This window comes from Podarcis erhardii (genome assembly GCF_964252035.2).
Source record: "Podarcis erhardii genome assembly, chromosome: 9".
NCBI lineage: Eukaryota > Metazoa > Chordata > Lepidosauria > Squamata > Lacertidae > Podarcis > Podarcis erhardii.
In genome coordinates, this window is record NC_138512.1 from 67,465,918 (window position 1) to 67,480,839 (window position 14,922).

At 43.2% G+C, this 14,922-nt stretch overlaps 1 protein-coding gene and 1 long non-coding RNA gene across 13 annotated transcripts in view; one reads left to right on the forward strand and one right to left on the reverse strand.

Annotated features, from left to right (window-relative positions):
* The window catches only part of LOC309350483, a 300,644-nt gene that overhangs the window by 153,592 nt on the left and 132,130 nt on the right, over nt 1-14,922 (reverse strand). The window lies entirely within an intron of this gene.
* Nucleotides 1-14,922, forward strand: part of SEC31A (SEC31 homolog A, COPII coat complex component) — a 58,357-nt gene that overhangs the window by 446 nt on the left and 42,989 nt on the right. For 10 of the 12 annotated variants that reach the window (XM_081876647.1, XM_081876651.1, XM_081876652.1 and 7 more), the window contains exons 2-5: nt 11,969-12,051; nt 13,206-13,329; nt 14,439-14,637; nt 14,746-14,841. In XM_081876647.1, coding sequence (XP_081732773.1) covers nt 11,973-12,051; nt 13,206-13,329; nt 14,439-14,637; nt 14,746-14,841 — 498 coding nt within the window. In that variant the 5' untranslated portion in view covers nt 11,969-11,972. Of the gene's footprint in view, nt 1-5,338; nt 5,530-11,968; nt 12,052-13,205; nt 13,330-14,438; nt 14,638-14,745; nt 14,842-14,922 lie in introns of those variants that run through there. The other 2 variants (XM_081876649.1, XM_081876653.1) reach the window with 2 other exon arrangements.

The following is a 14,922-nucleotide window of genomic DNA, read 5'->3' on the forward strand; positions in this document are numbered from 1 at the left end:
TAATGTTCTTTTATTTATTCTCCCACCTCCCAGTATTTTTTAAAAGACAGGGGTGTACCGCACTGAGCATGCCAGAGAGGGAAGTTCATTTTTAACGGGTGTCCAAAATTAAGTCCTGAGCTCTTGAAATAAGGTAAAGGTACCCCTGCCCGTATGGGCCAGTCTTGACAGACTCTGGGGTTGTGCGCCCATCTCACTTAAGAGGCCAGGGGCCAGCGCTGTCCGGAGACACTTCCGGGTCACGTGGCCAGCGTGACATCGCTGCTCTGGCGAGCCAGAGCCGCACACGGAAACGCCGTTTACCTTCCCGCTGGTAAGCGGTCCCTATTTATCTACTTGCACCCGGAGGTGCTTTCGAACTGCTAGGTTGGCAGGCGCTGGGACCGAGCAGCGGGAGCGCACCCCGCCGCAGGGATTCGAACCGCCGACCTTTCGGTTGGCAAGTCCTAGGCGCTGAGGCTTTAACCCACAGCGCCACCTGCATCCCAGAGCTCTTGAAATAGAGGTTACTAATTAAAAGCATGTTTTTATTGTGTTTATTTTTCTTTTGCTTATTGTATGTAAAATTGAAAATGCAAAAATAAATTCTAAAAATAAAAGAAGAGGCTCTCAGGCCCATGTCTAGAAAGCGTGGGATGAACAGAATAAAATCTGGACCAAATAGAAAAAAAGAAAAGGGGAAATCATTATAAAAGTATAACTTTTGACTAATCTCTGCAAGACACATTTTGTATACTGATCTTCCTTTTGTATGGACATAAATAAATACTTTTGACCTTCAATGAAGTCTTGTGGCTTGATTTCTAGTTTGTGCTTAGGAAGCAGAACTAGCATTCTAAACTTTATTAAATAAATTTTACTAATATCCCAGCTGTGGAACTGGCAAATATGTTAGATGATGTATTCAAAGTACTTGGGAGAATCTGAAATAATATGTACGATTGGGTGGTATCAAACAAAATGTCGTTAAAGTGTGGTATGATGGTACACAAGGACAGAGGGAAAGGAAGAACAAGTACAGAATTCGTCAGGATGCAATGCTTTGCCCAGCTGTGGATTCTGGATTTTTTTTTGTACTTTTAGTTTCTATAAATATTTATTTCTTGGTCTGTTATTTAGCAGATTTAAAGACTGCCTGTTCACAGAGCTTTCCACATGATACACAAATAGTATTGTGTATCAATACTAAGGTAGCTAAAATCCACAATGAATATTGAAAAACAAATATACATAAAACCATAATCACAGTTACAATCATACAAATATTTGTATAACTAAATTATGGGACTGAGTAGGCTTGCTGAAACAATGTTTCAGCAGAGAACTGAACACGTGTGTTGGCCTAATCTTTGCAATTCAAGGTGTTTGAAACTCACATCTGTGTAAGTAATGAAGAGAAATGACTGCTTGTTCTCCACTGAAAATGGATTCTGAGTAAATTTAGTGATTGGATAAGGGCAAGTCTCACAGGTTGGTAAGCATTGTGTTTTGTTTGTGGGGTGGTTCTTGGTTACTGTGGGAAATGGGATGCTAGACTCATGATCAGGTTAGCAAAATTGATGCCAAAGCTGCTAGTAAATGAGAACATCTTGTGGCTTTTATATGAATCCTGGAGTAGCTATTTCAGAAGTCTTATTCTAGCATGGGATCCTCTGAACTAGCAACATTTCATGTAAATGGAAAAATGCAAGTGTCACTTGTCTGTTCCTGCTCAAGATTATATATGCAGCCCTGGGAAAAGGGTAAGAGTGAGACTCTCCTGTGCTAGTCATGTTTTAACAGTTCAGTGCAACTTAACAGTTAACTTTAACAGTTCAGTGCAATTCATAGGATTTCAGCCACAAGTGTGTCAAAATTGTATCAACAAAATAAAATTCCTTGCAGTAGCACCTTCGAGACCAACTAAGTTTGTTATTGGTATGAGCTTTTGTGTGCATGCACACTTCTTGAGATACACACATGAGGCATGCACATGAAAGCTCATACCAATAACAAACTTAGTTGGTCTCTTAAGGTGCTACTGGAAGGATTTTTTTTATTTTGTTTTGACTACAGCAGACCAACACGGCTACCCACCTATATCTGGAAGTGTATCAGTGGCAAACTAACTTAAAACAAAAAACAACACTAGTCTACAGTTAATTAGGCCTGCACACCTGAACACAAACTGTATATATCTGTCAGAGGAGGAGTGCCTCCTCCCCTCCAACCCCACATAAAATGCTGCCTCCTGAAATATAACTTAAATGTGTAAATTATGTGCAGTGAGTTCAGACTCCAACGCACACCCACTGCAGTGATGGACTGAAGTTCAAACCAGTCAGCCTAGTATATCAGATACTGTGATTCTAAATAAACATTAAAGTCCAAGGTCTTTAGCTGTGCCTGGCTGCCTTAACGGTCTGCTTATGGAGTTCCCTGACCTTCGAAAGCAGTGTTGGGCTAGGCCTTTGCCTCATTCAGCAGCACTTTTCTAAACTAGCTGCAGTGGGGAAGTAAATGCACTCTGCACACGTGCAGAGGTTTTGATATACAGTATATACATCTATATAAAACTCCCATGAACACTCCTCATCACCTAGAGCAATGGTTCTCAAAGGGTGTGGCATGAGAGGATGACAACTGTATAGTATAGTATAATACAATATACTGTATAGTATAATATCAAAATAATATTTTTGGATGTAAAATCAGGAACAGTATCTACATCTCTCAAGAGCGTTGGCTATTCTACAGTTCTACATGACATAGGGTTGTGAGCAGGGATCTCAACTCAGAAACATGAAAGAAAGGCTTTGTGATAAGAGTAAATGAGTTTGTCTCAAATTAGAAAGAATATAAATGAGATTACCAGGCAAAAGTGAGCTCACACCTCTTATGGAGTTTGTATACATACTGTACTTAAGTATGTATTTAAGAGGCTCGTTTATATTTCGGGAATGATTCTTGTTCTCTATGCTGCTGCATCGCAGACCGTCCAAGTGCCCCTGTTTCCCAGGGACAGTCCCGGATTTACAGAAGTTGTCCCGGTTTTTGGTTCTGATCCCAGAATGTCCCAATTTCCTTTAGGACGTCCCTAATTTTCACAGGAAAAACGTCGGAAGGTATGGAGTTATGTAACCCCCGAGCTATCTGAAGGCAGCCCTGTAGAGGGAAGTGTTTTAAAGTTTTGTGTTTTATTACATTTTTTATAGCTGCTGGAAGCTGCCCAGTCAGATGGGTGGGGTATAAATATGATGATGATGATGATGAGATCCCATCGCCATGATAGAATAGGATATTCTTATTTTCAAAGAAGAAATGTTGGAGGCTTTGCTCCCCAGGGTCAGTATTACAAAGCAGTTTTGTTCTGTGCTATAACTTGAGCACTGCTAGGAGTGGCTTCTATCAGAGTATATCAGGGTGGATAAAAATCAATGATTTTGTTTGTTTGTTTAAATTGGTTTTTTTAAATAAAATGCTTTTGGAGAAAAAATATTTCTAAAGATAGCTTTCTATTTAAGTTACATTATAGTCCAAAGGCTATTTCATCAGGAAATAAGGATTTGTTTTAAGTTTTTCATGTGTGCTAAAACTCAGTCTACGAGTGGTTTTTTTTAAATCATTTAACCACATCAGTTAACAACAGTTAACAACCATGACTACATATGCTATAATGTTATCGTTCTAGTTAAATCTAAAATCCTTTTAATTTTTATTAAAGAAATGATATATTTTTCTCCTTCCAATAAAGTACGGCAGAAAAGTTGCCCAAATATAAAGAGTTAACTTATTAAACCTCACAATAATTTCATATTTATCTGTTCCATGTATTTCTAATAGTATAACCAAATCAGTAACTTTTGATAGAACTGTAAAAACTACTCTGAAAATTTATTATTCCAAAAATGAAACCTTTGGTTGTAAATATTAAGATTATACCAGCAAGAATGGGTCTTTCTGTAAAAAAAGAGAGAGATCTGACTAGTGATTTAAATCGATTTGATTTAAATCAAATTCACCCTATATATAAAAGTATGTAATATATACTTTAATATGTAAGATTTGCTTGCGGCGAGCCAAGGGTGTTATTTATATATATACTCTGAGGGTGTTTATCTCTCTCTCTCTCTCTCTCTCTCTGTGTGTGTGTGTGTGTGTGTATGTACTATATATATATGTGTGTGTGTGTATATGTGTATATGTGTGTGTGTGTATATATATATATATATATATATATATATATATATGCTTTCGTAGATATATATATATATATATACACACACACACACATACATATATATATATATATACACACACACACACACATATATATATATATATATATATATATGCAGGTTTTGGTGTCCTCGGGTGTCTTCCCGTGTAAAAGTTGGGGTGTCTAGGCGACGTTTCGACGAGGTCTCACTCGTCATCTTCAGGCTGGTGCTTTCGGCTTCTTGTTACTGGAACAGAGCAGGATCTCAGTGTTTGAGTTCCTATAAATACTGTAGAGGGGGTGTGGTGTATAGCCTCCAATGTTCTGGGCAGAGAGGAAGTTCCACACTGAGATCCTGCTCTGTTCCAGTAACAAGAAGCCGAAAGCACCAGCCTGAAGATGACGAGTGAGACCTCGTCGAAACGTCGCCTAGACACCCCAACTTTTACACGGGAAGACACCCGAGGACACCAAAACCTGCATTCCTGTACCCGTGAAAATCTACGAAAGCAAATATATATATATATATATACATATACACACACACACACACACACACTCTCATTGTGTGTATATATAAAGAAAAGGGGGGAAAGACCAGAGTAATATTATGTCAAAGGTATATAAAATTGATGCGAAATAGAAGAAAAATTGGAGACATAATAGGTTGAAACATATAATTATAAATGAGGTTTGAAAGAGGGTAAGGATTTGCTGAACTCGATTGTGTAAAGGGGAACACAAAAAGGAGATGTGAGGAAGTCAAGAAAGAGGGTTATAGAATTATGAAGTTTAAAATTGGATTTTTCTTTCTTTTTAATGTTTTTATTGCTCTTGTTCTTTTTCTTTTCTGATATATTTGTTTTTGTTGTATGTCTGTTTTACTTATGTTTCCGTTCTGTGAAATCTCAATAAATATCTATTAAAAAAAAAAAAAAAAAAGAGTGTGTGTATATATATTTATAAATCTAAACCCTCGGCTTGCCGCAAGCAAATCTTTCTTCCGAAAGCCAGAGCAGAAACGTGGAGCCCCTCCGGCCTAGCCGCCCCCCGGCGCGCGTCCACCGCGGCGACTTCTCCCCTCAGAGGCGGCGGCGGCGTGGCGACTTGGCCGGCTTCCCTCTCCTCCTCTTCCTCCTCCCTCTCCCGAGCAGGCCCAGCCCCAGCGGCGGGCGGGCGGGTGCCACTTCGTCCCGGAAGCCGGCGGCATGGAGGCGGCGCTCCGGCTGCCACGTTGAAGCCCGAGCGGGTTGGCGCTTGGGGCCCTGCGGGCGGAGGAGGAGGCCGCGGCCCAGCCTTGACTTTCCTGGCCGAGGGAGACCGGCGAGCAGGTGAGAGGGAGACCGAAGGGAGGCCGGCGGCGGGTGGCGGGTCCCAGCCGGGCTTCCCTTTCAACTCGGCCCAGCTCTCGGTTTGCGCCGCATCCTGGCCACTCGTCTTTCCTAGGATTGCAGCCATAGCTTGGCGTTGCGAGGTGGCCGAGAAAGGGGGCGAGGGATCCACTTCGCCCGCCCTCCTCGTTTACTTATTTTATTTTTTTGCAAAAAGCGGGGTGCTTTTAAACAAGAGGCTTCTTCCTCCCCCCTTTTTCGGAGATGCAAATACATAATGGGATTCCGTCCTGCCTGCATTTTTAGCACTGCGGCCCTTTTGTTGCATCGGCTTGGGGGGGGGGCTTGCACCTTCGCTCCCCCCTCCAGGGAGCATTGGCTTTTCCAAACCCTTCGGGGATCGACCCGAGTTTAGCCTTTCCAGGCCTTTCCCCTTTCTTGTTTCTAGGCATGCACAAGTTTTGGGTTGGAGAAATAGCATCTCAGCAAAATCATCCTGCTGCATCAATCTTTTTTGCATTCATACACCTGAAGGAGCTGCTGCTCCCTTCCCCAGTTCCATACTTGAAAATTAGGATTCTGGCTTCAACAGCTAAGCACGCATTGAAATATTGCAGGCTTTTCCAACTTCCAAGAGACTGCGATCTACTCCCACTATAAAAAAACTGGCGGTGATCAACGCACTGCATTGACCAAAGTCGCTGAGCTTTTTTGGGGAAGTCAAAGGTTTTTTGAGCTTTTAGGGGAAATCTAAGTTAGGGAAATCAAAGGGGCTGGGGTGGGAGGGGTCCCAAGATCTACCACAGACACCAGTAGATCACGATCTACCTGTTGGCCACCCCTGAAACATTGCATAAAATGCCTTCTTCTACAGCTAGTGTACCATGACAAAGACCTTCAGATTTAAGTTTTAGCCTATTCTCCGATTGTCTTGAAATACATACTGGAAGCTGTAGAGTCAGTTGATTAGTGTGTTTAAAATCTCTCAGCGATCTTGAGCGTGTCACTGATTATTTTCTACCCAGAAGAGTTTTCCTACCGTTTGTACACAAAGTGGCACTTACCTAGTGTTTTGTACGCAAAGTGGCACTTTTATTCAGGACCACTTAATTTAGAGTACCTACCACCCTTGAGGGCACACCAAAGATAAGGCTAGTGATCAAATGGCAAAATGTTAACTGCTACCTGCAGTGAATTTTGGAAAGTTGTTTTTCTGTATGTGTTTGGACATCTTTCATGATATTGTAATCAAATTTTGCACTGTGGTTCCCTGATCAAGCAGCAGGTTTTCATCTATGTTTGGATACACTAGGATACCATTTTGAATCAAGATGGTGGGCTGAACCTTTCAAAGCTGCAGTTTTTTGGATATGGGCTGCTAGTAATATCACAGATATACACACATTTCAGTGTTAAGTTGTTGAATGGCAGACCATAATGTATGTTAATACAAAAATTAGGAGTCTTGTTAGTTTTGGATTAAGTACCATGGAACAACAAGAGTGTAATCTTGCGTATGTGGCATTGATTTTTTATTTGCAGTTGGTAGCAAGAGGGTTTGCATGCAGGCTTGTATTTTCTTAGGAAATATCTGCTTCTTAACAATGGTGGCTGATCAGTGATCTTCAGCTGGTAAATTGGGATCCAGTACTGAGTTGCAAGCCTGAGCTAGGTTGGGTCACAACAGCAGTGTTACCGCCATACAAATAGATGATTAAAAATTAACAAATGGATTCCCAAATGCATGTTTGGATTAAAGGCAGGTTCCAAGTCTGCAAAGTTTGAAGACTACAGATTTCAAGAGATGGCAGTTAGGATTAAGTAACCTTGGGTCCCTTTTTCCTATTACCATATTTTTTGCTCTATAAAATTCACTTTTTCCCTCTTAAAAAGTAAGGGGAAATGTGTGTGTGTCTTATGGAGCGAATGCAGGCTGTGCAGCTATCACAGAAGCCAGAATAGCAAGAGGGATTGCTGCTTTCACAGCACAGCGATCCCTCTTGCTGTTCTGGCTTCTGAGATTCAGAATATTTTTTTTCTTGTTTTCCTCCTCCAAAAACTAGGTGCGTCTTGTGGTCTGGTGCGTCTTATAGAGTGAAAAATACGGTGATCTCTCTTAATGAGAGGCAGCACTTCCTTTGGTGCTGTGTTAGTATCAAAGGTTACAGTGCCAAGTAATAGCTTTCTTTGTAGCTGGACACCGTGGAAGCTTGTAAACTCCTATGTATCTCTAGGACTAGCAGGAGACAGGGCTGCAGTGATACTTTGAAAGTTCAGTAATGGAAATATCTCTCCAGTACTATATTATTTTTCTGAATTCTTTGGAGGACTTGCAATTTGTCCAGCACCAAGCGAACAAAAGTAATATGTTATTTATTTATTGTCATTATACACCATCCTTCCTCCAAGGAGCTCAAGGTAATGGGCATGGTTGTGGGAAAATGGTGACTTGGCTTCCCTACTTTATTCTAACAACAAGCCTGTGAGGTAGGTCAGGCTGGTCACCCAGTGAGCTTTATGACTGAATGGAAATTTGAACCCTGGCCTGTCATAATATAACACCCAAATAAAGGCACCATGCTGGCTGTCCATGCACAAGTTGAAGAAGAAGTGGGCATGTGTAGAATTAGGAACAGTCACTATTAAAGAAAAGTGAATACAGTATTCTAAGATGCTATGGTCGCTTCCAAATGATATTTATTTATTGGCTCCAGATTTTCACTGTATAGCCTAGTACAGTGGTGCCTCGCAAGACGAAATTAATTCGTTCCGCAAGTTTTTTCTTCTTGCGAGTTTTTCGTCTTGCGAAGCACGGTTTCCCATAGGAATGCATTGAAAATCAATTAATGCGTTCCTAGGGAGACCGCCTTCAGACCAGGTCCGGGGACAGTCTTTCCCCGGACCTCTTCTGAAGGCTGGTGGGGGGGGAGGACTTTTCTCCCCACCACCAGGCTTCAGAACAGCCTTCTGAAGGCTGGCGGTGGGAAGAAAAGCCCTTCTCCCGCCGCCAGCCTTCAGAAGAGTTCCTGCAGGGCTGCCTAGGCTGCGAATAGCAGCCTGCTGCCGGGTGCGAGGGACGCTCTGAAGCAGAGCGCCCCTCGCCCGGGGCAGACATCTGCAGCTTGGGGAGCCCTGCAGGACTTCCCCACAGGGCTCTCCAAGCTGCGGATAGCAGCCTGCTGCCCCGCTCGAGGGGCGCTCTTAAGCAGAGCGCCCCTCGGGTGGGGCAGACATCTGCAGCTTGGGGAGCCCTGACTTCCCCACAGGGCTCTCCAAGCTGCGGATAGCAGCCTGCTGCCCCGCACGAGGGGCGCTCTTAAGCAGAGCGCCCCTCGGGTTGGGCAGACATCTGCAGCTTGGGGAGCCCTGCCGGACTTCCCCACAGGGCTCTCCAAGCTGCGGATAGCAGCCTGCTGCCCCGCTCGAGGGGCGCTCTTAAGCAGAGCGCCCCTCGGGTGGGGCAGACACCTGCAGCTTGGGGAGCCCTGCGGGGAACTCTTCTGAAGGCTGGAGGCGGGAGAAGGGCTTTTCTTCCCACCGCCAGCCTTCAGAACAGCCTTCTGAATGTTGGCGGTGGGGAGGAAAAACCCTCCTCCCACCGCAAGCCCCGGGAAGAGAGGAGAAGCTGCGCGCCTTCTCCTCTGTTCCCAGACCTCCCACCGGACCTCCCGCCTTCAGGACAGGTCCGGGAACAGAGGGGAAGGCGCGCAGCTTCTCCTCTCTTCCCGGGGCTTGCGGTGGGAGGAGGGTTCCCCGCTGTCCCCGGAGATTTCCCTATGGGCTTTCGTTTTGCGAAGCAAGCCCATAGGGAAATTCGTCTTGCGAAGCCGCTAAAAATCGGAAAACCCTTTCGTCTTGCGGGTTTTTCGTTTAGCGAGGCATTCGTCTTGCGGGGCACCACTGTATAGCTTCCATTTTCACTGTATAGCCTAGTGGTGCAGCTCAACCTATATTCCTATTGCATGATTTGTTGACAATTCTTCGTTTCAGGAAGTGTGACTTTAAAAGCTGTACGGTACTTAAAATGAAGAAGTGGTCTGGTTAGCTGTTGCAGGATTGGTACCAGAAAACACATATAATATACACATAGCAACATATTGTATTGCCTCAACTTTTCTTAGCGTAAGAGCGCACAGGATTTTGATAGATTACGCACAACATGTAAGATGTTGAAACCAGCAGAAGTAGAGCAATGTCAGAAACATAGATATACAGTAAAAGACAGTGCTACAGTTCTACAATTCTATGACCTCAACTACATTGCTTGACTTTAGCTTGCTCTTACAACAGTTCACTTGTCCCTTTCTGCAAGAAGGAGAAACTCATACAGTAGAAATGGAAATGGAATTAACTATGGACTGAGACAGAGGTTTTTAAATTGGCTCGATGGAGATGTCAGTCGCCAACTTTGTGCCCAGGGAATATCTAACACTGAGCGAGAGATTAGTCTGTGTTGTTTTAAAAAAAACAATCACAGAGAACAGTGTTGGTACACAGTATTGAAAAGGCACCAGTAGTGAAAAGCAAGGGAAAATAAAAAGTTTGCTCACCAGGTACCAAGAAGACCACAACATGGGTACTAGATGAGCTTCTGTGGTTAGAGCATTCCACAGTTGGCGTGCATTCACTTCAGTTTTCTTGCTATGGAAAAAGGCTGTTGCAGGGACTACATTCACACACGACATAGTTTTTTCAAAAACGAATCCTTTCCTTCAGTGCTGTGCTCCTATAAGAATTATTGGGTTTCTGGTTAGGAGACAGCAAAAAGAAGTAGGAAGACTCAACATTGATGATATCAGTTTGAGCAGTTGGCAAATAATCCTCAAAAGTACTCTTGAGAGATGCTTATCTGAAAGTTTTGCGGTACTTTCTGTTTTACACTTTCTTCTTTTAGCTTGTTTCTAGTTCTAACTAAAACTTTTGTGGCATGATCACACAGTTCCAGTTTAAGGTTTTAGTCAAAGCGTTTTAAGAGGAAGCTGTGGTTGGAACAAAATTCTGGGCAGTTGGCCATCGGAGTGAGGGCCACGTTGTCCTTTTCGCTGGCACTTAGGTGGAGGTCTGGAGGTGGAATTTTGGATAACGGTATTCCAGAACTTGATTGCAGTTTCTTTTTAGAAATGAGTGCATGCCAGCATTCTATAGAATCATAGCGTTGAAAGGGACCACAAGGGTCATCTTAATCCAACCCACTTCAGTGCAGAAATCTCAACTAAAGCATCCATCTCTTGTGGCTACCCAACCTCTTTAAAAATGTCCGGCAAAGGGAGAGTCCACAACGTCCCAAGGGAGTCGGTTCCACTATCAAACAGCTCTTAACTCTCAGAAAGATCTTCCTGAAGTTTAAGTCAAAATCCCCTTTCTCATAAAGGTGTCTCCCCACTTATGCAGGGGTTACGTTCACAGAACAGGTTACATTAACAAAAACCTTTATGAACAGTGTTTTAATGCTCATTTGATGTTGCATTGTGTCACCTGGCACAGCCACTAGAAGGAATCTGCAAGCTCTTTCTTCTGCCTTTGCTTAACCACAGTTTAGCATTCTATCTGAAACTTAAACTGTGGTTAATGTTAACTATGGTTTGTTAAAACAAGCTCACTTTATAAACCATGGTTTCTATTCAACTTGTTTCAAAGAAGCCATAACCAACCACAATTTGTTTGGCAGCTCGCTGCTAATCAGAAATAAATAGGAAAACGTCACTGTCAGTTTCATATATAGAGCTTCAGAGCCACATGCCCTGTTGGTATTGAGCCATGCAAGAATTTCTGGTTTTGAATGAAGCTGTTTGTGAGGAGGACAGCGAAGAAATATCATTCATACCAGAGTGCCATGTGAGGATTAGGTGTGTTTATTTATTTATTTATGAGCTGCATTATAGCCTTCAGCTTAGACAGTTTGCTTACTCCAGACCCAACCTGACTTCGGGCCAGAGCAGTTGGAACAGAATATGAACTCCCTAAGAAGAGCATTCCACAAGCGGGGAGCTACCACTGTGCGTCTACTGTTTTAAACTCATCTAGGATTTCTTAACACAGTCATACCTTGCGTTAAGTTTGCTTCACGTTGCGGCTTTTCAGGTTACAAACCCGGCAAACCCGGAAGTGATCTGCGTGCATGCACAGAAGCGATCTGCGCACTTCACGCATGTGCAGAAACAATCTATTGTGCATGTGCTGTAGCAGCGCTCTACTTACGGACTTTTCGAGGTGCGAACGGCACCCCAAAACAGATCACGTACCACTGTATTGGTGAATATTCTGAAGACTACTTTGACGCAAACATGGACTTTATTTTTTATTCTTCCAATCAGAAGGATTTAAATATTGCCTCCTCCGGACAGTTTTGGGTTAAGAGCAGAGTGTGTCAAGCCTTCATTTTTGTCCAGTTTCTCACCTTCTCATGTAGTGATGCTGTCTGTGTATTGTACTCTCTCAGCAGGATGAAGCTAAAAGAGATAGACCGTACTGCCATGCAGGCATGGAGTCCATCTCACCATCACCCCATCTACTTGGCTACTGGTGAGTTATTATTTCATTGCAATGTGAAAATATCATGTGTTGGATCCAGAGGTCCCATAAGCAGAATTCTCCTCTGCAAGTGGTAGGACTCCTGCCCTTTATGGATAGGGGCACTCTAGAGCCAACTTTTAGGCTTCAGTTGAAGCTCCCAGTTGAGGAAAATCTCAGTCACCTGGTCATTTAGAAATCTGATACTAGCATGCTTACATTTGAAATACTAATTCAGATGTCTGTAGACATGGCACTTTAGTTCTGATGCCAGCCACTTAGGGATTTTGAGTGCTTTCTGAGCCCTCATTAAAATACTGCTCTTCTGAATGCTGAAAGATGGTGAGAATAGCCTGCAGAAAAAAATAAAAATCACACCCCAAAGAAGAAAAGGTTTACCAGTAAATCAAAGCCCTTGCTTGTATTTGTTTGGGGCTTTTGTTCTGGGTTTTTAAAGTTGTTGTAGTTGTTACCTATTAGACTTGTTAGTTACTGGTTACACAAAGGTCTCCAAATAACTTGCAACACTTAACTTGAACTTGCGCTAAATGTGAATTTGAGATTTGCTTTGCTGGATGAGACCAGCATCCATCTGTGTTCATCTTCTCAACAGCAGCTGGTGTCTCTGTGCATTCATAAGCTTGTCATGAAGGCAACAGCCTTAGTCTCTAGTTTAGCCCTAGCAGTTGGCATTTAGAGGTACATTGCCTCTGTACATATCAAATCCAGTTATCTTTCATAGCTATTGAATCAGACTCCTAGATATGTAAACCTGTTTAGTTCATTGAACTGTGCTCGATGTGGCTCAAACCCAGTTAAGTGTGCACAGGATTGCAGACTTAATAGAGTCAGTGGGCTTGTGCAGGGCTTCAAAACCACACTATACAGTGCTGTACTAAAATTCTTTCTTTTCCTTGGCAGTTCCCAACATTATTAAGGGCAAGAGAAATTCCACAACTGGTATATAAAAAGGGAGGTTTTGTAATGTCACAAACAGCAAAAAGATTCAAAATCTGATGAGGATGTGTTTCCGTGTTTTAAACATAGGTTTTTAAAAACAGTGTTTGGTTTTATCTCTTCCCTTAAGTGTGCCAAGGTTGTTTTGGGCTTCTCAAGTGTTATGTTTACAGTACATCAGTAGTAAGGCATTCCACATGTCTCTGCAGGTACATCTGCTCAGCAGTTAGATGCAAGCTTCAGTACCAGTGCTTCCCTGGAAATATTTGAACTTGACCTGACTGACCCATCGCTGGATATGAAGTCCTGTGCTACTTTCTCATCCACTCATAGGTATGTGCAGACTTTAAAAACTGTCTGCTTATGTAAATGAAAAGCTCAGGATGTGAGTATTAGCAATCAAAGGGGCACAGCTTTCAAGATCTGGACGTTTTTTCTCCTGATAGTTTATGGCATGATAAACCAACTCTCGCCAAACTGGTGCCCTCTAAATGCTTTGAACTGCAGTTCCCATCAGTCTCGCCTGTCCAAGTTTGTTAGTGGCTTACATCCAGCCCCAAGGTCCTTTGCCCACTAGAAAGCACACAGCTTCATTGTCATGCCACTGTGCATTTGGGCATAACTCAGCAATGGCTGATCCTCCATGCTGCAGCAGAGAGAGAAAGCCCTACACAGAGCTGGGCCTTACTGTCCTTGCTGTGTCTCCTGTACTTGCTGGTCCCTGGAGGTGAGAGGGAGAAAGAAGACGTTGGCAAAAGCAACATGCTTAGGCACAGAACAGTTGCGTCAGGGGTAGGTAGACCGTACTGCTCTGGCTGGCTCCCTGGCCTCCTAAGCACAGACGTCACAACAGGGTTCATATCAATTTTTGGATTCAAACCCCCTTTGGTTATAGTCCTGCAAGACCTGGAGGGCAAATTTCCTTATGCCTGGGCTGTAGATCCTATGTTCCTATGATGTGCCAAGGCTCCTGGCCCTGCAGAAAAGCCCTGAATGGTGGCCTTTATTTGTAAAGGTGGCCCTGAATTCCTTCCTTGCTGCTATTGCATTTCCTTCTCCTAGAACTACAATTGTCCAGAGTGTACATTCAGCTAATGGAAATAATTCTACCTGTTTACTGCTTGAGCAGCACTTGTGCCGAGCTAATAATGGCTGCTTCTCAGGACAAAGTAGCTTCGGTGGTGTCCATAGATGCAAAAGACTATGCTCCTCCTCCTGTCGATTTTGAACAGACTCCATGAATCTTTCATGGCCGATTTAATGTCAAAACAGCAAAAACACTGTGCTTCTCTCGGCTGCTTGCATTGTCATTGGAGGTGTCTGGCTTGGTTACTTAAGACCTTTGTATTGAATTACTTTGCACTGAATACAAAGTGCTGGGCTAGAGGGGTCTTTGCCCTGAACCAGCAGACCTCTTCTCATGTTCTTACATCTTTTTGCAGGTATCACAAACTGATATGGGGTCCTCACAGGATGGCATCTGATGGGGATCTTTCGGGGGTACTCATTGCCGGCGGCGAAAACGGAAACATCATTTTGTATGACCCAGCTAAAATATTGGCAGGTGAAGAGGAAGTTGTGATTGCACAGAAAGACAAGCACACGGGGCCTGTTAGAGCTCTGGATGTCAACCTCTTCCAGGTTAGATCTTTCTTTCTGCACATTAATCATGGTGCCTAATATAGCAGCACTTGAGATGATATTCAGTCCTTATTGCATGGACCTGAGTGTGTGTTCTCTGTTTTATAGACAAACCTAGTTGCCTCTGGTGCAAATGAGTCTGAGATCTACATATGGGACTTGAACAATTTTGCAACGCCTATGACTCCAGGAGCCAAGACTCAGGTACAAGACACATATTTTGCCCAGCTCTTAAAACCATTTGATTGGTTGGTGAGAGAATGAGGTGATTGTCATCTTACAGTC